Source organism: Theropithecus gelada, chromosome 1, assembly GCF_003255815.1.
Source record: "Theropithecus gelada isolate Dixy chromosome 1, Tgel_1.0, whole genome shotgun sequence".
Taxonomy (NCBI): domain Eukaryota; kingdom Metazoa; phylum Chordata; class Mammalia; order Primates; family Cercopithecidae; genus Theropithecus; species Theropithecus gelada.
The window spans coordinates 47,843,873-47,867,910 of NC_037668.1; the positions used below are offsets into that span (position 1 = coordinate 47,843,873).

At 51.1% G+C, this 24,038-nt stretch overlaps 1 protein-coding gene across 2 annotated transcripts in view; it reads left to right on the forward strand.

Moving 5' to 3' along the window:
• The first annotated feature begins 2,777 nt into the window (after window positions 1-2,777).
• Window positions 2,778-24,038, forward strand: part of VWA5B1 (von Willebrand factor A domain containing 5B1) — a 63,638-nt gene continuing 42,377 nt past the window's right edge. The window contains exons 1-2 of one of the 2 annotated variants that reach the window (XM_025403177.1): window positions 2,778-2,958; window positions 22,591-22,755. Coding sequence is in view for 1 of the 2 variants with exons in the window: in XM_025403169.1 (XP_025258954.1) it covers window positions 22,617-22,755 (139 nt within the window). In the remaining variant the exon portion in view is untranslated. The remainder of the gene's footprint in view (window positions 2,959-22,590; window positions 22,756-24,038) is intronic. The other variant, XM_025403169.1, reaches the window with a different exon arrangement.

The window sequence follows — 24,038 nt, forward strand, 5'->3', positions numbered from 1 at the left end:
GTTGGAGGGACGCAGCTACAAGCCACAGGATGACAAGGATTGCCAGCAACTGCCAGAAACTATGAGGAAGCAAGGAACAGTTCTTCTGTGAAGACTTCAGAGGGGGTACGGCCCCACTGGCACCTTGATTCCAAACTTCTAGCCCCCAGAAATATGAGAGAATAAATGCCTGTTGTTTTGATCCATCCAGTTTGTGGTCATTTGTTCTGGGAGCCCCAGGAAACTAATACAATGGGGTAAGAAAATCTTGAACCCTTCAAGAAGAGGCAGCTCGAAGCCTTCTCCACTCACACCATTCACATCTCAGGTCCCCTGTCTCCTGCCACCTCTCATGTCCTCTTCACGCCTCGTATCCACTCAACCAGGCTGACGTTGTTCTCCCAGAGAGTTTTTGTCCTAAAATGTAAACTCCAGGCTTGGGACGGAGGAGTCAAAAGGATAACCAGTGGATACAGACTTCTGGTCCCATGTTCATTGGGAGACAGGGATCTTGAACTCGTGGGGGACTGAGAATTGGACTTTGGGAGCCTGGGGGTATTTGGGGGTGGTGGGGGTTAGAATTCTAAGTGGCTATGTCCCCAAGCCCCGGTCCCCTGTCTCCAAGGAACCAGGACTCTCTGAGCCGAAAAGTGACTCATAGCCACTCTAAGAGGCATGAGGTCGTGTAGCATTGTTGCAAGGGCGCTAGACTTGGGAGTCATGGAAAACTGAGTTTGAATCCCAGCTCTGCCATTTCTTGGCTATAACTACAGGCCAGTCACTTCAGCTCTCAGGTTCAGTCCCCACCCCATACGGAGCAGGGCTGATGATAACTACTGCACTGGGTGATGACGAGGGTTAAATAAAATAATGCACGCAGAAAGGCTTCAGGGAACTGTTGAGTGGGACAAAATCTGGTTGGGAAACTGTGTGCCAGGTTCCTGGAAATCTGTGTCTTACTCATCACTTTCCCCAAGCACTCTCCAAGGCCCGCCTCAAGGTGAACAAGTGTAAGTATCGAACTGAAGGTAAACTTTGTCTCATCCTTGGTTAGTCCTTATATGACATAGGCACCTTTTCATTACCCAACCAGTCATTTTCTCCTCAGCCCGTGACAGCGATTTTGCTTCTCTCTAGAGGCTGATCCAACATCTCAGCAGGGGTTCGGAGGTAGTCCAGGCAAAACAGCCAAGCCTGAGAAGTTCATTTGCCCTTGTCTAGTTCACCTTCCTCTCACCCCCTTCACTCCCTCTGCCCAGCAGTCCCCTCAAATTCCTCCTCCAGAATGTTCTCTAAGGTTCTTTTGCTGGGGCTTCCCTTTCAGCTGTCCAGCACCTTCATAGATGGGGAAGTCCTGGGACTTCAGGTAGCATATTTCGTGAAGTTCTGGGGGGGACTCGAAACTCTTTTGGAACCCTAAGTTGTCACTCCATAATGGGGAATCAGTGGTTTGTGGACTTCTGGCTAAGATCACACTTCATCTGTTACCCCAGCAGGGAGTTCTTGCACCCCACATGACATCTGTGCTCCCTTTTCCCATTGCGTCCACGCACTACCCCTATCCCATCCTCAGGCTCCACTCTCCTTAGGCAGAGAGTCCAGAAGAGGGGGCTGACCATCAGTCCCAGATGAAGCCTCCTGTGTGGAGAAGGAGGTAGGGTGGAGAGGTAGCATCAGACAGACCTGGGTTCCAACTTTGGCTCTTCCACATCCTGTGTGGTCTTAGGAAAGTCATGTCACCTATCTGAGCTCATATTTGAAATGAACATAGCATATCATCCACCTCCCAGGGTTTGGACCAGAACGAGTGAGATGCACTTCTTCCAGGCCGTGTGTGCGGTGCCCAGCACACAGTGACAGCTGTAAAAGGCCAATAAAATGCAGTGGAGTTTCCAGTGTTGGGATCACTGTGAATTTGAATCCCTGCTCTGTCATTTCCTGGCTGTGTACTTTCAGCAAGTCACTCTGCCCCTCCGAATCACAATTTCCCTATAAACCTGAAAGAAAGGCCCTCTTCTTGAGGATTTTTATAAGGCTTAAATGAGTCGTGTGATCATTTGCTCCATCCTGTACCTCTGAAGCATCTCTCAACTTTGAACTCTGTAACTCTAGGCTCTGAATTTAGATTTTGCAGTCCTAACCCAGCCGGCCACTTGGCTTCCTTGGTTATGACAAGCCCCTGGCTCTCTGGGCTACCTAACTTTGTATCTCCAGAGTTCAGACCTCCAGTCTGATGCCTCCAGGAGCTGCACCTAGAATCCTAGCAATTTCCCGTGTGGCTTTGGCATGGCCAGGGGCAGCAAGGGATGGCTTGGGACTCTAAGGGTGAACAGGCATGGCCAAAGGCCCCGGCAGAGGACCTGCCCACGACCACGGTCACCAATGCTGTCTGTTCGCTGTACTGTGGCCTTATGGGGGAAAATGGATTGGCAGCCTGTAACACTTGGCTAAAAACTAAACTTGCTGAGGGGGCAGGGAGACAGAGAGGGGCCAGCTCCTGCACAGGCAGAAGGTATCCCTGGCCCATGCAGGCTCTGCACAGTGCTGAAATTCCCTGGAGGCAGCCCCACTCCCCAGGAAGGAGCTGCCCACAGGACTGTTATCACTGGCCAGGCCCTTTCCTTCAGCCCCAGCAGGAATTAGCTGAGGCTGCTAAGTGGCCTCCAGCTTTCTCCTGTGCTCTGGAGAAGGGGGAGGGAAGGGCGAGGGGTGGGGAAACAGCACCAGCGGTGTGTGCGTATGGGGTGATTGTCATGGTTACGCTCTGACAAAACAAATGGCTCGGCTTCCTGCAGGCCACCTAAACAGCTATCGCAATGTGGGCATTGATCAAGCCAGCTGCCAGGGCAGCGGGCGCAGGGCTTGGGCACTGGAGCCCAGCCCCGGGCCGCACCTCCAGCAGCACTGGGTGCAGAAGGCAACCACTGTGGCCGTGGAGAGAGGGAGTGTGTACCTAGACACGTGTGCTTCTGGGGTAAGGTAAGAGCTGGCCCCACTTGTGTGAGGAGGAGAGGCTAGACAAGGGGGCTGCTCTGGGTGGGCAAGGGCATGCATGAGTGTGTGCGTGTGTGTCTGTGGTAAGTTTGTGTGTCTATGTGCATGTGTGTCAGGGTGGGTACACCATGCAGGCACCATGGGGAGGAGCCCAGGATGCCAGGATGCTTCAACATAAGAAGTGAGGGAGCATGGCCACATGTTGCTACTCAGGTCCGGCTCGCTCTCTCTCTCTCTTGCTCTCTCTCTCTCTCTTTCTGTCTGTCTCCTCTCTTTCTCTCCCTCGCCACCCCTTCTCCTGCTCCCTCTTCTCTTTCTTGTTTGCTTTCTGTGTCTGTTTCTCTTTTTTCTGTGTGTGAGTCTCTGCATCTCCTCTCTGTGTCTCTGTCTCTCTCCTCTGTCTCTGCCTCCTTCCTCCCTCTCTCAACCTTCCATCCCTGCCACCTGTTTCCACCAGCTCCTGGTCAATCCCCCATCATCCCTCGTCTGTACTCCAGAGCTCTGGGGTAGTCAGGAGCCCTGCAGGGTGCCCACCCCGGCAGCCGGGCTCATGCCTGCTGCCCTTCGGATGCCCGGCAGCTTGTGACCGTCCCCAGAGCCACCGGCCAAACGCACACCCTTTTCTGAGCCCCGCGTCCCTGGGCTTCTGCAAGGTAAGAGGGGAAGAAGAAAAGGTCCCCGGGCAGAGGGAAGCGGCTAGGGGAGAGGAACTCAGCAGCGGGTGCAGTGTGGCGTCTGCTAACACATCAAGCCTCCGCTGGAAGTTCCACCATAACATCTGCGGCAGCCCCAACAGTTCCACCCCGTGCTCCTGCCCGCCCGCACCGCGGCAGCAGCAGGAGGCCTGTGGGGCGGGGGCCAGAACCATTCCCTCCTCTCTTCTGAAGAGCAACAGGCATCACACACCATCCTGCCTCTCCCCCTAACCCCGTTCCTTCTTTTGCCTTTTCTTTCTTTTTCTCTCTTTCTTTTTTTTTTCTTTTTTATCTTTTTCTTTTTCTTTCCCTCTCTCTCTTTCTCTTTTATTACCCTCTCTTTCTCTCTCTCTCTCTCTCTTTCCTCCCTCCCTCCTGTCCTTCCTTACCTCCTCCCTCCTTTTTTTTTTTTTAAGACTTAGGAAGTAAGTCTTCTCTGCTGGGGCGCAGCCCCTTCCCTGGGCTCACCTGTCTAAACCCAGCCAGCTTATGGGGACTGGACAAGGCTCAAAGGGGTCTAGATGAGCTCTGGTCTTTCTGCTCCTGCGAAGAGGCCATAAGGCCATGAGACTCTGTGGTCAGCTGGGTTGGCCGGTGGGGCTGAGTACATGTGCATGTGTGTGCGTGTAATGCACGCAGGCATATGCTCTTGAAAGGTATATTAGGGGCTGGGCGCGGTGGCTCAAGCCTGTAATCCCAGCACTTTGGGAGGCCGAGATGGGTGGATCACGAGGTCAGGAGATCAAGACCATCCTGGCTAACACGGTGAAACCCCGTCTCTACTAAAAANGGCTGAGAAAAGCAGGGGAGATCAGTGTTGCCCAGGGTTTTAAAGGATAAATAGAAGCTCGTCAAATAGATAAGGTGGAAGAAAATTCTAGAAAAAGGGGAAAACCCCAAAAAAAAAAAAAAAAAAAAAAAAAAAAAAAAAAGAAAGGTATATTAGGGCATGTGTGTGTAAGGGGATTTTCTGGAGGGTAGTGACGTGTATCACGTGAACTACATGAGTTGGTAAGCAGGTCTGTGGTGTGTGTATATAAATGTGTTTACATGTTTGTGGGTGCATGTGTGTTTGCTGCTGTGCAGGGATTTAAGAGTGCAGGGACATGCATGTGTTTGTGTGCCCACGTGTGCACATGCAGAGGATTGTGACTTGAACTTGATCCAAAGGTTGCTGGGCAGGGTCCCCAAGGTCTGATGTGTGGCTGCGGGGCCCTCATCCCCTCACCCAGCCTTGGCTGGCATCTGTCTCCAGGAATAGTGCTTCGGTTGTCTCCAATCCAGCCCCATCCAGGTGATGGTGCAGGGCTGGTGGTCACCATGCCTGGGTAGGTGGCCTGTAGACCCCACTGCCTTGCTGGTCTGAGATGAGCCAAGGCTCCTGACCTGGAAATGGCTCAGGCTCTGAGCAGCCTCCTTGGCCCTAGCTTCAGGATTAGGAAACTCTTATATGTGACCTCACAGAAAAGGAGCTAAAGACACCCCCAGATCTGGGCCAGACACAGCTCTCAGAAGGTGCTCTAGACATTGGCCATTAGGCTGTTAGTAAAGTTGTCCTGGCTGGAGGGAGGAGGTAGAAGACAGGGAGCCCCACCCAGGGTGATGACATCGGTGTTCTGTTCCAAGGGGCTAGGACACCCACTCAGACATCCCAGCGGCCCCCACTCACCCATCCCCGCGGTCCGCACTCACCTGACAGCCCCTGGGCCCAGAGGGAAGAAGCACCTTTGTGCTTGCTCTGTCTCACTCATTGCGACTTTGCTCCAGACTCTGCTCTGAGCCAGCACCTTCACTGACTGGCTGGCCTCTCATTACCAGACAATGATGCAAATGCTGGTTATGGCTCTGTGAGAGGCCAGGTCCATGAGGGCAAGGGACAGCCCTGAAGAAAGAAAGGCAGTGGAAGAGGCACCCAGAGGCTCAGGGGCAGCACTCCTCCAGGCCGCTGGCCTGGGTTCCTTTTCGGGTCCTCTCTGCTGAATACCTACCTGGGTTTCTCTCAATACCCCTGGTGGTTCCCTGTACAACACAACCTTGAGTGACCAATGACCAGGCAATGCAGACATAGGGTTCTCGTAGTCTCACAGGCATCCTGGGAAGGGGCTTGAGCAAGGCCAAGAAGAGGGTCACCTAAACAGGAAACTGACAGACATCCCTGGGGGAACTGGCGAACAGCCCAGTGGGGTCACTGGACTGAGTATGACTCCAGGTCACCAGGGGTGCACAAGTCCTCCATCCTATGAAACCCTCTGGGTTCCTGGATTCCTTAGGGAGAGGGGATTGGGATCAGGAGTGTTCTGTGTGGGGCTAGGCAGGCTTCCTCAAGGAGGTGATGCTAGAGTGCGGATTTGGAGGAAGCCATGGATGGATGTGGCTATGTGGGTGGACATAGAGGAGCAAGGAAGTGTTTCCCACATGACCAGAGCGTGAGTACAGGCAGGGCTGGGAGGGGCAGGAGGCCTTGGTCGATCAGTGTCAGTTTGAATCAACAGACAAGAAAGGGTGGAAATAGGGAAAGGAATGAAAACCATTGGATCACTGGGTGCCCACTTCATGCCGGGCTCTGGGCGGCATGTTGGGTCTCTGTTCTCAAGAGGCTTGCAGTCTCAAGTGGGGAAACCAATGGTCATCAATTACCCAAGCTTATGCAAAATAGCACTCAGGAGAAGAGCTCCTGGATTTGAGACACAGAGGCAAGGGCTGAGTCAGAGGCATATCTTTGTTCAGTCAACTGCTTATGCATTGAAGCAGGGCAGGGCAAGCTTGAACCTGGAAGAATTTTTGTCTTCAGCATCTGGTCACTTGCCTCCCTGTAGTCCTGGCCCCAAGGATGAGCCTGCAAAAATAGCAGAGAAGGAACAGTTAGACATGGGGGTGGGGGAAAGAGGGACAAAGAGTAGTACCTAGTTTCTTCCTTGTCTTGTGTCATTCCCTTACCTGGTGCCTTCCTCATGCAGTTTTATTTATTTTTTATGTATTTATTTATTTTTGAGACGGAGTTTCACTCTTGTTACCCAGGCTTGGAGTGCAATGGTGCAATCTCGGCTCACTGCAACCTCTGCCTCCCGGGTTCAAGCGATTAACCTGCCTCAGCCTCCCAAGCAGCTGGGATTACAGGCATGTGCCACCACGCCTGGCTAATTTTGTATTTTTAGTAAAGATGGGGTTTCTCCATGTTGGTCAGGTCGGTCTCCAACTCCTGGCCTCAGATGATTCACCCGCCTCAGCCTCCCAAAGTGCTGGGATTACAGGCGTGAGCCACCATGCCCAGCCTCCCATGAGGTTTTACTAATCTCTACTTTACAGATGATAAAACTAAGTCTTGGAGAGCTCAAAGAGCTAGCAATAGCAAACGGCAGCGCCACCCTCTAGAAGAGAACTTAAGACCATTCCATGCATGGAGATTGTTACAGCAGGATTTAGCTGAGCAAAGCTGGATCCTAGGGTCCCAGAGGAAGGAGCAATCACTCCTAGACAAAGGGGTAGGGAAAGGCTACATGGAGGAGGTGGGTTTGAAAGGACCCAGCAGGATGAGTAGATTTCAAAACCCAGAGATGGGATCACAGGGCTCTGGGTTGAGGGAGGAACATAAACAAGGGTGCAAAGTTGAGGCTTACAGATGTCTGGGGAATAGCACATATTCTAGTTTGGAACACAGAGTCAGAGTGCAAGAGAAATATGGAATCAGGCTGCAAAGGGGAATTGTGAGGAGAAGCTGAATTTGACACGAACAAGTCAGGCTTAGTTAACACAATGAACAGTCACAGAGCAGGGAAGCACCGTGGTCAGATCAAGATCTCAGGAAGAGACATTAACAAAGGCAGACAAATTAACAAACCTGAGAAATTGAAATCTCACCTCTTGAATCCTCACTGGGGTCTGGAGGGATCCTAGTCCCCAATCTGAAAACCATTTGCTAGATCATACATTGTGTATCTTCCTAAGGCAAGGGTCCCAGGGTGTCTCAGCACAAAACTCTTCTCCCTATTCCCATGACCACACTGAGGATCAAACTGCTGGGCACGGGACTCTCTGCCAAGAGGTTCCTTCCATGGGTGCCACTGTGGAGACAGAGGCAGGACCCAGGGCTAGGGCAGGAAGCTGGAGTGATGGTCCCAACCCAGCCTAGAATGTGGCCACTGGGGGAGTGGCTGGAGGGCAGGAGATGGGTCTACCTGGTTCACCGTAGTATCCCCACTTCTTTATTCAGGCCCCATGAAGGGGTCTGCTTAATCATTATCTGCAACCCCATAGATGTGAGGTTGTAGGTTGGTTTGTTTGTTTGTTTGATGCAGTTTCTCTCTGGTTGCCCAAGTTGGAGTGCAATGGTGCGATCTAGGCTCACGGCAAACTCTGCCTCCTGGGTTCAAGTGATTCTCCTACCTCAGCTTCCTGAGTAGCTGGGATTATAGGTGCATGCCACCAAGCCTGGCTAATTTTTTGTATTTTTAGTAGAAACAGAGTTTCCCCATGTTAGCCAGACTGGTCTCGAACTCCTGACCTCAGGTGATCCGCCCACCTCAGCCTCCCAAAGTGCTAGGATTACAGGGGTGAACCACCTTGCCTGGCCAAGGTTGTGGGTGTTTCAAAATGTCATCCTAATAGAGAACATGAATAGACTGTCCACTTACAAAAGTAGTCCCTGAATAAATGTCTGTTCTTGCTCAGAACCAGCATTGATCCCTGCCCTTCACACAATATCCGTGTCCATCAGTTTCTCCGTCATGTGGGGTAAGCCGCTGATCATACAAAGCCGAAGGATTGCATGGTGAAACTGACATCACATGAAAGTTGTGGGAGTTAGTAAGGCCAATCAAAGAAGACACTGGAGGACTCCTAGTCCTACACAAGGCCATAGATAAATGAGAATCTGGCAGTTAGGCCAGAGAATGACAGAAGAGAATATGGACAACAATGAGTTCATGATAAGAAACTTTGATCATTATGCTGTGACAGTGAAATATGACCTTTTTAAAAATGTCGTATCATACTAGCATATAATTTTGTTCAGGAAAATCATGCCCTGCTAAACCAATCAATATTTGATTTGTCCTTTGAGGACTGAAAGTTTTGGCACATGGTTGTAACTATAATCTTATTTTGGTCCAATATAAGATTCTATTTTCATATTTTTAGTCTCATTTTTCAAAATGAAATCCCAACTAAAATCTTTTTTTCATTCACCCTTTTGTATGACATGTTGGTCCCTGTTTTAAGTAGATTCACTTACAGTGGGCTTTTTCTGGTCAAATTATTGGGTTAACATGGGGATCTCTCATGATGAGTGTTTAATGCTTGTAGAGTTTATAAATGAATGACTATGGAGTCCTTTCCAGAACCATTCACTTTTGCCTTTCAGGCCTCTTGCCTCTGCATTGCCTGCCTCACCTCAGGTCATTCATTCATTTATTCAGCATTTAATGAGCACCTGCTGATTGTCAGGTTCTCTTCTAAGGCACTGGGAATACAATTGTTGACAAAATATACAAAGACCTCTGCCTTCCTAGAGCTTATATTCTAGTGGACCCACTGGCCAATCTCACCTTCTTCCACCTCTTGCTCCCTTCAGATACCATAGATTCTATTCCTGGGACCATCACCTTTGCTCAAAGACCCAAACATTCATGGCTATACTAGCCAAGTTAGATTAGGCTACGCTGCAGTGAAAAAACAGCAACGTTTTAATTCCTGCTCCTGCTGCATGTCCAAAGTAGGCCATGCCTTTAACAGAGGCTCCTTGGGGCACATTCCTCCATGATCGCTGTGGCAGAGAACATGGCATGGGCAAGCACACACTGGCTTTGAAAGCTTCCACCCGGTAGTGACACATGTCACTTCCACATATTTCATTGGCTGAAGCCAGAGGCACATCTAGGCCTGCAAGGAAGCTGGGAGCTGCAGCTTACCATGCACCCAGAGGAAGAGAAGGCAGAAGATCTGTACGACGGCATGAAGATCACACGCAGCCTTATTCAAGAGCAGGGCATTGTAGCCTTGATCAGAATACTTACAGGAAATAGGGGAGAAAGGACAGGTCATCTTGGGTTGAGTCCCTTCAAGGATCTTAGCCCCCTTCTCTGACCACTGGCACTCCGGGTTGACCAGCAGATCTGAATGCCTGGTGGCCAGCAGGATTGGCCTCTGCCACTCTCAAGCCTCAGCACAGCAAAGCAGCAGGTCCCCTATTCACGGAGGAAGCTCTGCCCTGGGAGCTCCAATCCTCCTGTGTTATTTTCCCTCTGAGCCTCAGTCTCCTGATCCTTAAAATGGGATAATAACCCTTATTTTGCCCCTATTCATAAAGCCCTAATTAATTCATGATGTGAAAGTGCTTTAATCATAAATCGCTTTCTATGAGGCATGGAGGCTCATTATGATTACTTTCATGACTCCATGGTGGATTTTTTTGGGGGCCCAGGGGACAGAACAGGGTCCTGCTCTGTCACCCAGGCTGGAGCACAGTGGTATGATCATATCTCACTGCAGCTTGGAAGTCCTGGGCTCAGGCAATTCTTCCACCTCAGCCTCCCAAGAAGCTGGGATTACAGGTGTGCCACCACACCTAGCTAACTTTTGTGTATGTGTGTAGAGATGGTCCCCCTATGTTGCCCAGGCTGGTCTCAAACTCCTGGCCTCAAACAATCCTTCCACTTCAGCTTCCCAAAGTTGTAGGATTACAGGCATAAGCCACCCTGCCCGGTCTCAGTGGTGAATTTGAAAGGGTAAGCTGGTCAGGGGCTACATCCTCTTCACTGCTTACAATACCATCATTTTTAATCCTTTCCTTTGAATTCTTGAAGACTTTTCTAAGATACCCCATTTCTAAAAGATTCCTTACAAGCCTGTCAGGAAGTCTGGCCTTGATTAGCTTCACCCCCACATCCCACCTTCCCCTACACAGGGCAAAGCCGCCAGCTCACCTTCGCAGTCAGCCAGGCACTGTGTCTGGCGCTTTACGCACAGTCTTCTTTCTCATCGTCACGAGGCAGTGGGGCGAGCTTTACTTCTGTGCCCTTTTATAGATCAGAAAACTGAGGTCAGGGAGGTGAAGTAGCTTGCCTGTGTCACCCAGGGCTACGAGTCCAAGCCTGACTTTGAGTCTAATTCCTGGAGCCTGATTTGCTCCTGATGCCCAGGCTGGCTGATGAGGGCAATTCTGCAGCTGGCCTCCCCTCTCTGCTTCCTTGTCCCCAGTTGGTTTAGTCTATGTTGCTGACAATCCCATGTTGTCCCTCGGACTCTCAAAGAGAGGGCTTTTCTCTTGCTTCTGTGGATGTGGGATACTGTTACCATGGATTTTGCTATGGCATAGTGGTAAATGCAGAGGCATTGGAATGGAAGCAGCCAGGGTTCAGTTCCCAGAGTCAACCCTTCTTAGCTTTATGACCATGGGCAGGTTTACTAACCTCTCTTATACTCACTCAGATCACCTGTAAAAAGAAAGAAAAATTGCACTTAGAGGGTTATGAGGGATCCGTGTGATCATCCACATAACTTTCTTAGCACAGTGCCTACGACCCAATGGAGGAGTTTGTGCAAAGTGTAGGGAATCTCTAAACCCTAAAACCCTGCCTTCTTAAACCTGGTTGCAGTGGGGAACTTGGTATTCTAAATGCAACCTCTCCAACTGTCTCCCCCTTCTCTCTTAACCTTCGGCTGGTTCTGCACCAGCTGAAGCCCAAGAAGAAGGTCAATACCAACCTTGCCCGAGGTTTTCCTGCAGTAAGATGTGCCATGACATCCATTTTGAGGCTGTTTGTGTGTCCCTTGTGTTCCAGTTTTGTTTTTTTGTTTTGTTTTTGTTTTTGAGTCAGGGTTTCACTCTGTTGCCCAGCCTGGAGTGCAGTAGTGCAATCTCAGCTCACTGCAAGCTCCACCTCTCAGGTTCAAGTGATTCTCATGCCTCATCTTCCCGAGTAGCTGGGACTACAGGCGCCCAACGCCCCACCTGGCTAATTTTTGTATTTTTAGTAAAGACAGGGTTTCACCATGCAGGCCAGGCTGGTCTCAAACTCCTGACCTTAAGCGATCCACGTACCTCAGCCTCCCAAAGTGCTGGGATTACAGGCATGAGCCACCGTGCTCGGCCTCCAGTGGCATCTTGTTGAAATGACTTCGAAGTGGGAGTCGTCTCTAGTGTGCTGACTTGGTAGGAGAGAGAGCCAGGGTACTGATCCACTATCCCCACTCAAAACGTGGGGAGGATGCTGTCTCCTTTCCCCACTCCTACCGCCACCTCCCCACTCCTAGAAAGCACAGCAGAAGGGCAGGAGCCAGTGAGAGGTGGAGCCCTGGGGGTTTACGGCAGTCGGTGTGGAGGGGTCAAAGGCCCTGTGTAAGAGCAGCTGGCTGGCAGGTGCACTAACTCAGCCTGGGCACCTGGACCTGGCTGGAAAGGAGCAGGCAGCAAGGAAGGCACCATTAACAACTCAGGATCTGGGGCCAGATGCTTGGATTCAACTCCTGGCTCTACCACCCACTCACTGTGTAACCCTGAGGTTTTCTTCACCTCTCTAGGTCTTGATTTCCTCTGCTGCAAAGTGAGGATGAGCTGCCTCATAGGGTCTTTCTGGGGTTTCAGTGTGAAAATCCCCCTGGCACTCAGGAAACAGCGCCACCTCTGAGAAGAGACTAAGTAGTCAGACACCTAGATCCCTTCAACAGGGCGGGGCACAGGAGGAACGGGTATACATCCTCAGTTCCGATGTGGGTTGTCTCTCAAAGCAACTGAGACCCTGGACTGTCAATCTGAAGAGATGGGTGGGATGAATTCTCCAGGTGCGCATCCTCTTGTTGTTAGATAAAGAGGCCAGGACCCAGAGCCCAGAGGGACCCCGTGGGAAGGACCTTCTCCAGGTCATTCATGTATTCATTCAGCAAATAAGTATTGAGGGGTGATGAAGCTTTGTGGTTAGGAGTTTGATCTCTGAAGGTGGAGTCCAAATCCCAGCTCCACTACTTACGAGTGTATTACCTTGACCAAGAAATGTAACCACACTGGGCCTCGGCTTCCTCTTCCGCAAAATGGCAATAATAGCCGCGCCTTCTTGATAGGATTGTCCCAAGGGTTACCAGAAAGAATTCATGAAAAGCACTTAGAACGCCACCTGGCATCTACTCATTGCTCAATATGTGTTAGCTGGGATTTTTCAAAAACTGTTTTAGGCACTCTTCCATGTGCTAAGAACCATAACAAGGAAGAAGTATAGCTTTGACCCCTACCCCAGGGTCTAATGATCCCACCAATCTTTATGTCCCACCAGCTGTGCTCCGTGCAGGCCCACGAGGTGTGGCCAGGCCATATGTGTGACGGCAGGGTCCCAGTCTAGGGTTCACATGCAGTTGGTGGCAGAACTGGTCGTCAGGCCAGGGGGAGGCACTTTGACTCCCGGTCCAGCACCCTCTGCCACCCCACAAAGCATCTCTGTGTGCGGGGGGCAGTGTGTGCAGGGAAGCAGTCTTATAGATTGGCCCAAACTGCTCTGGGACCTCAGAGAGAAGGGAAGGCAATGAATGTATTCTTTAGCCAACACCTAGGCAGGGGGCCCTGGGATGGCTGGGTGGCAGGTCTGAGAGCTGTAGGGGGCCAGAGCCACCAGGGGAAATGCCAAAAGCTCAGGTACCCAGATGCAGTCATAGTGGGTGGGAGAGTGAAACCACGAGGACAACCCAAAACGAAAAGGGAATTAAAGCAATAGCCAACATTCACTGCGGACCAGAAACTGGGACAAGCATTTTATAGGGCAGTGTGTCCCTTGCAAGCCTCTCAATAACCCTAAGAAAGAAACGACATTTTTACCTGCCCACTATACAGAGGGTGAAACTGAATTTGAAAGAAGCATCCAATGAGAGAGCACTGGAGAAGGAAGAGGAAAGACAGATTCCAGGGCAGGAATTCACTTCCTAGCCTGTCATTTTACCACTTCGAGGTTGTGCGGGAAGGCACAGTACAAGGATTTAGTCTTCAACTCCCTAGGAGCCCCACTGCAACCGAGTAGCTCTAGAGGGGCAGTGGCTGGATTCAAAATCAGCTCTCCCTCTGTGCCACCAGCCGGCGAGCCCCTCCGCACACGGAGAGCAGTGTGCTGGAGACAGGAGCAAGGCTGGAAGCCACACAGAGAATTTACTTAGTGCTTTTCAGTGGAGCCACAGGGATGCTGGCAGCTGGGCTGGGTGAGCTCACCTTGCAAACATGCCCCTGGAAAGGTGGGTGTAAACTGAATTTGTGTAATAAAGCCCAATTTTCCCAGAGATGTGTGGGTGCATTTCTGAGTGACCCTCAGAGAGCAGAGGCTCCAATGCAGGAGTCTTACTGGGCCCCCAGGGGACAGGCATGGCACAATTTCCGTATATGTAAACGACTTCCTCCTTGATCCAATCCGACAAGCATCTTTTCAGATGCTTAGCCCAGATAGATGGCCCTCATTTATCTTTTCAAATGTGGATGCACTTATTTCTCCCTTCTTCAGCCGGCCCAAACACAGTCTCCTAGCTGGAAGCCCCAGACGTCGTGGGTGGCTTGGCCCCAGCCTCCTGTCCAGACTGACTGTCCAGGACGTCTCAACTGGCTGGACTCCAGGTCTCTCAGGCAGTGTGAGGACACAAAGCACTGAGAAGCCTGAGCATTCTGTGCCGTTACTACTCCCCCAATCCCCAGCCCCCACCAAAGGAGACTACAGCTATCTCCAGGATAGAATCTCATGGGCTCTGGGCTGAAATAAATTTCTTCCGTTGTATAGCCAAGGACTATATCCACCCCATGACACATTTCATTCTATTTATTTGGCCACTCACTCATTCATTCAACCAATAGAGTACATGCCATCCATTCATTGTTGAGCACCAACTACTGGCCAGACACTGGGGAGAGACAGAGTATCCTGCCTCAAGTTCTGGGGGCTAACTGCTCCTGGTTGGGGTGGGTGGGGGACAGGACACAAAGCCTGAGGGCAGGGGCCCTGTACTTCTTGGTCATTGCAGTAGCCCAGCCTAGCACAGTGTCTGGCATAGAGTAGGTCCTCCCTATAGGTCTGTTAAATGGACACATGGCACATGGATGATGAGACAGATAACGTGAGTGGTGCTGACTGTGCTGGTGGCAGGGGGCAATCTTAGGCAATGCAGGACCCTGAGAAGGCTCCATGGCAGTGATAACATTGAAGCTGACCTTGAAGGATGGCTAAGGATGGAGAGGTGGAGACAGCATTCCCGGCAGAGCCCTCAGTGCCAGAAGAGATAGTGGTAGCAGAAGTCAGCCTTGTTTGGAGGCATAGCAAGAGTTCTTGACTGGCTGGAGCACGGGGTAAACGGGGTCAGGGTGGGCCTCACAATCATGGATTTGTTACCCACGTTGGCTGGATATAGGCCTACGTGGGGAGGTTTAGAGGAAGGAGACCAGAATATGAGAAGCCCAGAATTCTAGAAGGTTAGAACAATCAGACCAGATCCAGAGAACCTACAGACTTGGCCCCACTTTGATAGGAGTGTTGGTGCTGTCTGTGATTGGGTGGCTTTGGAGCACAGGCTTCTAAAGGGGCCATGAAAGCAGGACTTCCTAGAGGGGCTGGAGATGAGAAAAGGAGCAAAGGCCTCTAACCCCAGGTAAAAGGGCAGGTGGCAAGTCCAGAATTGCTTGTGGGCTCACAGTCTTCATCCAGCCCAGGCCTGGCTGAGCCCACACAGGTGGAGGACCCCAACTTTGTGGGGCAGGATCTGGGAGGGATCAGACCAGAGTGAGGGTGAGATGCTTCCAGAATGGCTTTGCAGGTGGGAGGAACATGTTGTTTCAGGGACAATAATGTGCTGTGGATGCAGGGGAAAGGGTAGATTTCAGCAATAAGAACAGAGTCAGGGTCAGGGGTTACTAGGGCAGATGCTAGGCAGAGGCCCATGGGACCTTCCCAGCTTAGACCTGGAGGAAGCTAAGGCACAAGGAGGTTAAGTCACTTGCTCAAAACCATGCAAAATGTGAGTGGCAGAGCCCAGCAGTGTGACTGGGCCAATTACTCTGGAAGTGGCCATCACAGGGACTCTAACCTCAGGCAGTACCCCAGAGACTGGGACCTAGGCACCCCTAACCACTACCTCACGGGCAAGTTTCTGCCTTCCCAATCTCTTTCTGAAAAGCAAATATCCCCCAGCAAGGTGGGCATGAGGGCCTTCTCCTTGACCCCAGGAGCCTTGATACAGCCCCCTCCCACCTCCACCTCCCTTGTGATGGCTGAAGCCAGCAGAGCCCCAGCACTCTCTTCCCCTCTGTGCTCAGCATGAACTGGGAAGCAGCCTGAGCAGGGGAAAGAGCAGGCTTTGGAGTCCAGGCTGGTTTCCGTTCAGCTTGGCCACTCTCTGGCTGTGTGATGGCTTTTGGACCTCCCTCTGAACCTGGAAATTGGGAGTAGGTGTGAGTACTAGTGATGCCTGTGAAGTACTAGAACCTGGTAGGTGCCCCCATTCAGAGTCCCTCATCCAAACCAAGCACAGTCAGGGAGCTGGAACAAGGCAAAGGAGGAGGTGCAGCCACTGCTGTTTCAGAACTCACAGCCCCACGGAAAGATCAAGCCATTGCAGATGAGTGGCTATAGTGCCGCAGGATGTGGGGTGTTATAGACAAGGGCTCAAAGGCTATGGAAGCCCCAAGAAGAGCGTGTCTGTTGGACTGGAGTGTCAGAGAAAGGGAAGGCTTCCTGGAGGAGGTGCATCTAAGCCTTGAATGATGACCAAGACTTTGAAGGCAGAGGAGGCAAAGGGTGGCAAAGAACCTGACATGTTCAGGGCATGGTGAGAGGGTCAGTGTGTTTGGAGGAAGGCGAGCATGTAGAACGTGGCGGGCGGGCGGTGGCACTGGAGAGAGACGGTGACCCACTGGGGAGAGCCTTGAATGCCACACTGGACATTTGACTTACTCTTTTGGACAAAATCAATGGGAAGCCATTATGCTCAGGAAAAATAGAGGGGTGTGTGTGTGTGTGTGTGTGTGTGTGTGTGTGTGTGTGTGTGTGAGGGGACCAGAAGGAAAACAGCCTGGAGGTTGAATGACCAGGTAGGAGATGATACAGACAGTCTAGGGGAGATCAATGAAGCAGCAGCAATGGGAAGAGAGAAGAGAGAATTGTAAGACTCGCTCAGGAAGAGGTGACAAGGCTTGGGAGAAACTCAACGCAGGAGATAAAGTAGCCTCATGTTTAAGCACATGGTCCTTCTGCTTGGGTTTACTCTTAACCTCATTGTTTACTGACTGTGTGGCCATGAGTAAGTTGCCTCACCTCTTTGAGCCTTGGTATTTTCATTTATTAAATAGGGATACTAAGAGTACCTACCTCCGAGAGATGCTGAAAATCATATATGTAAAGCACTCAGAGTGGTATTTCATCCATTCAGCAAATACTTATTGAGCATCTACTAGGTGCCCGGCACTACTCTATGGGCAGCAGATACAGCAGTGAGCAAACTAAAACAAAATTCTGGCCCTCACAGGGATTACACCTTGGAGGGTTAGGATACACATTAAACAAGATAAATAAGCAAGATATACATTATGTCAGATGGTGATAAGTGCTAAGGAAAAAAACAAAGAAAGGAACCTGGAAAGTATTGGGAGGTTGCAATTTTAGGAATGGTCTTGAAGATGGAGCCATCCCAGATGGTGTGTGAAGTTCATGGCACGGGAATGGAAATGCAGGCTGAGCTGGGAAGGAAACAAAGGTTGCTGACATGCAGGGTCAAGGGGTAAATGCCCACGGTGTTGATGCACTGTTCCCAAGGATGCTCGAGTCACCTGAGATGATGGCAGGGCTTGGGAGACAGAGGAAGTCATGAGCCAAGCACCAAGTGTTGACTAAAGGAGTATGATTGAGACCTTAGAGAAGGCAAGCCACAAGGATGGGATAGCCAAAAGGCAGCAGTCCCCCAAGGAGAAGGGTTTTGACTGGAGGACAGAAGAGTGACAGTCTTGGCGCAGGCAGCAACAGGGACCCAGGACACAGAGTCTCAGGAGAGGCACAGGATCTGGGGTATTTTGCAGGCCATGCAGAGGCAGCTGCAGAGGACACAAGGGAAGGTTTGGAGAGGTGGGCGGTGGGCAGTGGCGAGGAGCTGGCTCAGGGGCACAGAATTACAGAGCTTCCTCAGTGGGTTGATGGTCTGTTACAAGATGGGTGGCACCTATAGTGGGCAGGGAGGGTGGGTTTGGACCATGGTACATAAAGACTGGAATGAGAGCCTAACAGATTAAACGTCCGTAGCTTCTCTGTGGAGCTGCCCCTGACCTGGTGGCCAGAGGATATCTCTCCCTGAGCTGAACCCATGCAAAACCCAGAAACGACCAGCCTGACATTGTGATAACATATGGATCCATGCATTCATTGAACAAATATTTTTCATCCCTTTCTATGAGGGCAAACAGAGCTCAAGGTACTTAGGATGCATCAATGAGAAAAACAGGCTCCAATCACCACCCTTGTGGAAGGAAGCAGATGAAAAGCAATAAATGCAATAAAAGTTTTCTATGTAATATGTTGGAGAGACATGCTATGGAAAATACCCAAACAGAGCAGGATGAGGGATCTGAAGGAAAGCAGGGGAGGGGTGCAAGTTTAAAGCAGGTTTTCAGGGCCCTTCCTAAGAAGGTGCCATCTGAGCAGACGTGAAGGGGTGAGGAAGCGAGCCACGAGCACGTGCATGTCTAGAGGCTGGAGTGAATCCATTAAGCAGGTGGTCAGAAGGGAAAACAGCAGGGGCTTAGATTGACGGGGGCTTGAGGGACATGGGAGCCATCAGAAAGTCTGAGTCATGGAGTCACACAACTTTGTCTTCAAAGGACGACTCTGACTGCTCCACTGGGAAAACACAGTAAGGGGACAATGTGGCTGCTGCAGTGGGGATGACAAGAACAGGCTGGATTGTGAACTTCCAGCATTATTTACTGTCTGTCTCTTCCATTAGTATCTCCACTCACGCCTGCCTGTTCCCACTGTATCCCCAGCACCTAGTGTCCTTCAGAGTCCTTGGGAGGCTGCTGGAACTCATTCATTCCACTTTAGAAATATTTATTGAGCACCTATTATGTGCCAGGCATAAATATGAATAATGTCCTGCCCAGAAGGACAGCAACTATTTGGGATTTATCATCTCTAGGCCATCACAAAAGTGTTGGCATTTAACAGGCACACCAAGAACCTCCTCTAAGCCATATAGAACTCTTAGTGTCCAGGTTTGGCCCAGCGTTTCATCAGGAAAACACTGTCCAGAGCCTCAAATCATTCCAATCTTTCTATGTGCCTCTTAGAGAATATGAGAGGGGATCCAATTTATAACTCTGGGCACTCATTCTTAAAAATCCTTTTTTCCTGCCCTCCCCTGTCCTCCCTCCCTTGTTCTTTAAGTCCTCCCTCCCTCTTCTCCCCTGGCCCTTTCTGCCAGCTCCACTCAATCCCTTTCTGGTTTCTCTCACCTCACCAGCTCTTTTCCAGACGCAGCATCCCAAAAGTGAAGGAACTGGGCAAAGACATGTTGTGTGGCACACTGAGGAAGGAGGTGGGGAAGGTAAACACAGTGTTGACCCTCACACACTTGACAAGCCCCACTCACACCAGACAACATTCCTAAGACTGAACCCTGGCTTCCCACACTCTGAACCGCAGATGCCATGGCCTTGTCCCTGTCCCTGGGTGATTCCTGTGGCCCACGCCCATCTGAGGCCCAGGTTGGGACAGAGCTGGAAGGGAAGACACTCAGCATAATCTATTCTGGTCCTTATGGTCCCCATCTCTCATGGGGATGGCCCTGGGCCCCTCCCAGGAGAAAGTCCTACACGTGTACCCATTTACTTGTGTGCCCTTGAGGTACCCCAAACCCACATCCAAAGCCAGCACACTCCCTTGAGGCCTCACCGTCCTCATCTGCAGAAGAATAATACGGTTTTATGAGGATTAAATGAGATAATATATGTGCCTGGCACATTTTCAATGTTTAATAAATTCCAGCTGTCATCGCTATGACCTTCCCCCACTCCCACATTTCCTCTGTTGCCACATTATAAACTCCTTGCCATTTGGGTTGGGTCTCATCCTTATATAGACAGTGGCTAATTCAGAGCCTGGAATACAGTAGGTGTTTATCAATGCTGGATGAATTGATAAAAAATATGCATTTACCAGGCCCCCACAGGATTTAAAGTTTATTCTTTCCAAGGGGTTCTGACATTCTTTTTTTCCATAATATAGATTTTGGTTTTTTATTTGCGTGTGTGTGTGTGTGTGTGTGTGTGTGTATGGTTTTTTAAAATAATTTCAACTTTTATTTTAGATTGAGGGGCTACATATACAGGTTTGTTACATGGATATATTGCATGATGGTGAGTTTTGGGGTATGACTGATCCCATCACCCAGGTAGTTAGCACAGTACCCAACAGTTAGTTTTTCAACCCTTTTCCCCACTCCTTCCCTCCCCCACCAGTAATCTCGAGTGTCTATTACTGTCATCTTTATGTCCACGAGTGTACAATGTTAAGCTCCCACTTTCAAGTGAGAACATGGGGTTTTTGGTTTTCTGTTCCTGCATTATTCGCTTAGGCTAATGGCCTCCAGCTGCACCGGTGTTGCTGCAAAGGACATGGTTTTGTTCTTTTTTATGGCTGCATGACATTCCTAAAGGGTCAATGCTGAGGGAGTCTGCCGTCTGTTATCAGATGTCCCTCATCTAAGCCCCGCTCCCTGGGCCAGGGACAGTGTGGGTAGACTGGGTTGGATAAGATGCCTTTGGCAGAACCTCACCCCAAGGTGGACTGGAGCTGAGGTCTGGGTTCAATGCATGTCTGGGTGCTGGCGCCCTAAGGCTGCGTTCCCCAATCAGTATTCCAGACAGGAGCGAACCAGGATGCGGGCGGGGGTGGTGGGGGAGAGAGAACGTTGGGAGGGGGAGACGTGGCTCTGTCAGGAAATGAAGGCTGCCTCTCCACCCCCTTGCCCCCTGCCTCCCCACCCCCTTGAAGTTGCCAGGCTTTGCCAGGCTTTGATCTGGCCACCAGGAGAGAGATCTCCTAAGAGAAGGCCACTTGGGGAGACAGCAGCTCCCTCCCGGCTCTTTATCTGCCTGCTGCTGTCAGTCAGCCCGACAGGAGATAAGCCCAGAGCTGTCTGGGCCTGAGCCCAGAGGGAGAACATAATTAAAAAGCCACTGCTGGCCTGGCGGGGTGCCGGGGTGTGGGGGAGCACCTGAGGATCTCAACTGGGGACATGGAGAGGACCCAGGAGAAACAGTCCCTTCTTTGAGAAAGAGCAGGGTACTCAGCACTCATTGAATAGCCTTGCAAATAAAGGGCAGCAGGCTACCAGCCCAGGGAAGCTTTGCCTGGCACCGACCCCACAGACAGGAAAACCCAGAGGGAATCTGACCTCAAACTTCTACTCCACACCCTTCATATGACTTTGCTTTCCATTCCCACCCTACTTCTTCAAGGCATGTGATTACTTGGGCGGGGGTCTTGGGAGGCCCTAGATCATTGAGACACGGTCCTGAGAAATGCTGTGGAGGCCTTCATGCTGCAAGGATGAAAGCCATGCATTCTCTTCTTCATTCAATCAACATAAAGCGGGTAGTGAAGCCAAAGTCGATGTGGCCCATGCCCATGTATATAGCGCCTACGCTCAAACGGGAAACAGAGAGTAACAGACGTCACTCAGAAACAGAACGCAGCACAACAAATGGTTAGAGATACTCTTGGGGAGAGAAACTCAGCTCTGTGCGGGGATGACAGAGGATGTTGGGCACACTGGTCTGGCCTCCCTGCGGAGGGGACCCGAGTTGACCATGAAAGATGAGTAGGGGGTTACTAGTTTAAAAATGGGGGTGGGGTGGGCCTTCTGGGAGGAGCAGCAAGCACAGGGATGGAAGGAGCAGGACACGTGTCCGGAGTGGAAACTGCTGAGACCCACAGGGTGTGTTTGGGGACCGTGGGGATGCTGAGATGGGGAGGCCAGCAGGGGCCCAACCCCATAGAGTCCCAGGCCACCTTAAACTTTGGTTCTCTGTCCAAGGAGCAAGGGAACTCATTGGTGAGTACAAGAGGGAAGTGGGGTAGCAGAGACCTGTCCTGTTTATGTGTCCAGAATGTTTGTTCTGGTGAGTGGGTGCAAAATGGATTCTTGGGCAAAAGTAGATTCAAGAGGCAGATCAGGAGCTGCAGTCCACGTGGAGGTAGTGGTGGCCTGGGACAAGGTGCTGGTGGCCGCGAAGGGAGGATGTGGATGGATACAAGGGTTTTTCCAGAGATGACACATGGGTCTTGGCGATGGATTGTCTGTGTGTGTGTGTTGGGGTGGGGAGGTGGGAAGGAGGTGCAGGAATGACTCCCAGGTTTTGGCCTCTACACCTGGAAGAATGTGGCTCCCCTTACTTTGGTGACTATTGGGGGTGGCCCTCACATACCAAGTGTTCACTGCAGTGAGCAGGCTCACTGAAGTCAGAGAAGGAAGGACGTGGTGAGCTATTCCAATGTCCTCATTCTGCAGGGGCAACATCTGAGGCTTAGGGATTACAGGACACACAGAGGATGGGGTCAGAGCCTGAGCCCCTCGACTGCCTTCCCCACATGGTCTGTTGGGAGAGTTCCAGGCTGAACGTGAGGCTACCTGGACTCTAGCCCTGACTGTGCTCCAACCATTTGAGTGAATCCCAACAGGTCACATGCTTTCAAGCCTCAGTTTCTCTACCTGTGAAATGAAAGGAAGAGAATGGCCACTTCTCCTCTTCTCAGGGAAGAATGGTAGTTATCCTGCGGTCACTTCCTTCCCAGGAACTAGGAAGTTCTTGGGGAAAATGAAAACAATGCTGCTTTGATTGGTTGGGGTTGTCTGAAATGGGAAATCTAGGTTGGGGGGACTTGGGGGAGCCTTTCCCCACTTCCTGCCCTTCCTCGTCTTGCAGGTTCTGAAGGCTGAGTAGCCAGCGGGATGCCTGGCTTGCTGAATTGGATCACGGGGGCAGCCCTGCCCCTCACGGCGTCTGACGTTACCTCCTGTGTCAGTGGTTATGCCCTGGGCCTAACTGCCTCCCTCACCTATGGCAACTTGGAAGCCCAGCCCTTCCAGGGTAAGGACACCTGCTGGGGCCTCCCCGGCTCCCCGGGACCACTGCCTCCTCCATATTGAATCCCTGTCTTGACATTTACTTGCTGACTGACCTTAGGCGAGTCACGCCACCCCTCTGAGTCTGTTTCCTCATCTGTAAAATGGTGAGACTATTTCTGCTTTGCAGGCCCCAAAGCTAATAGCAAGGAGGGTCAGGATTTGAGCTGAAGAAGTTTGGGTTCAGCCCCAGCCAACTATCCCCACACTTTTCTTTTTCTTTGAGACAGGGTCTCATTCTGTTGCCCAGGTTTGAACGTAGTGGTGCGATCACGGCTCACTGCAGCCTCCACCTCCCGGGCTCAGGAAATCCTCCCACCTCAGCCTCCCAAGTAGCTGAGACTACAGGCATGTGCCACCTCACTCAACTAATTTTTGTATTTTTTGTAGAGACTGGGTTTTGCCATGTTGCCCACTCTGCTCTCGAACTTCTGAGTTCAAGCAATCCACCCGCCTCAGCCTCCCAAAGTGCTGGGATTACAGGCTTAAGCCACAGTGCCAGACTGTCCCTGCACTTTACAGCCCACAAGGCACACTGTCCACTGGTCAGTCCCACACTTTCTCCAGGGGGCCTCACAAGAGGAGAGGCATCAAGACTCAGTCAAAGCCAGAAGCCTCCACTCCTAGCCATGGTTCTTGCTCCTATGACCCTGGGGAAGCTGCCACCACCTCAAAATCAGGATGTTCCTCCCCACTGTCCAGATGCCCTGGGTCATGGCGGAGCCGATGAGGTAACACAGTAGGCAGGACTTTGTGGACTGAGAAACCATCTGTGAATATGAACCACAGTCAGGGGTGTGGAGGCACACTGGCCTGCCAGAGTCATTTGTAAATCAAACTCCTCTCCTTCCACTTCAGGAGGGGAGTTGTGGGAAGGCCAGGAGGGCACCGGCCAGGATTCCCTTCCTATCCGCAGTGATGGGGCCTCCTAGCCACCAAACTTCGTGTCTGTGGTCACCAACCTTTGGTGACAAAACCTCAGCCCCACCTGAGATTCTGAAACCCCTGCAGGGCTGCCCTGGGGACCAACACTACCAAAGGGAGCCACAGGGAAACTTTCTTCCCCTTAGAAATTTCCCGGGCAGGGCAAATGGCCCTGTTCCTGTGTTCAAGGAAACCTAGAGAGGGCGACTTAAATTAGGATCCACCTGCGACTCAGGGAGCTAAATACCCAAACTACTTCCAACAGCCCTTTGGCTTTCCACATGCAGAAGGCACAAGTCCCCCCACTTTACAGATGAGGAAACT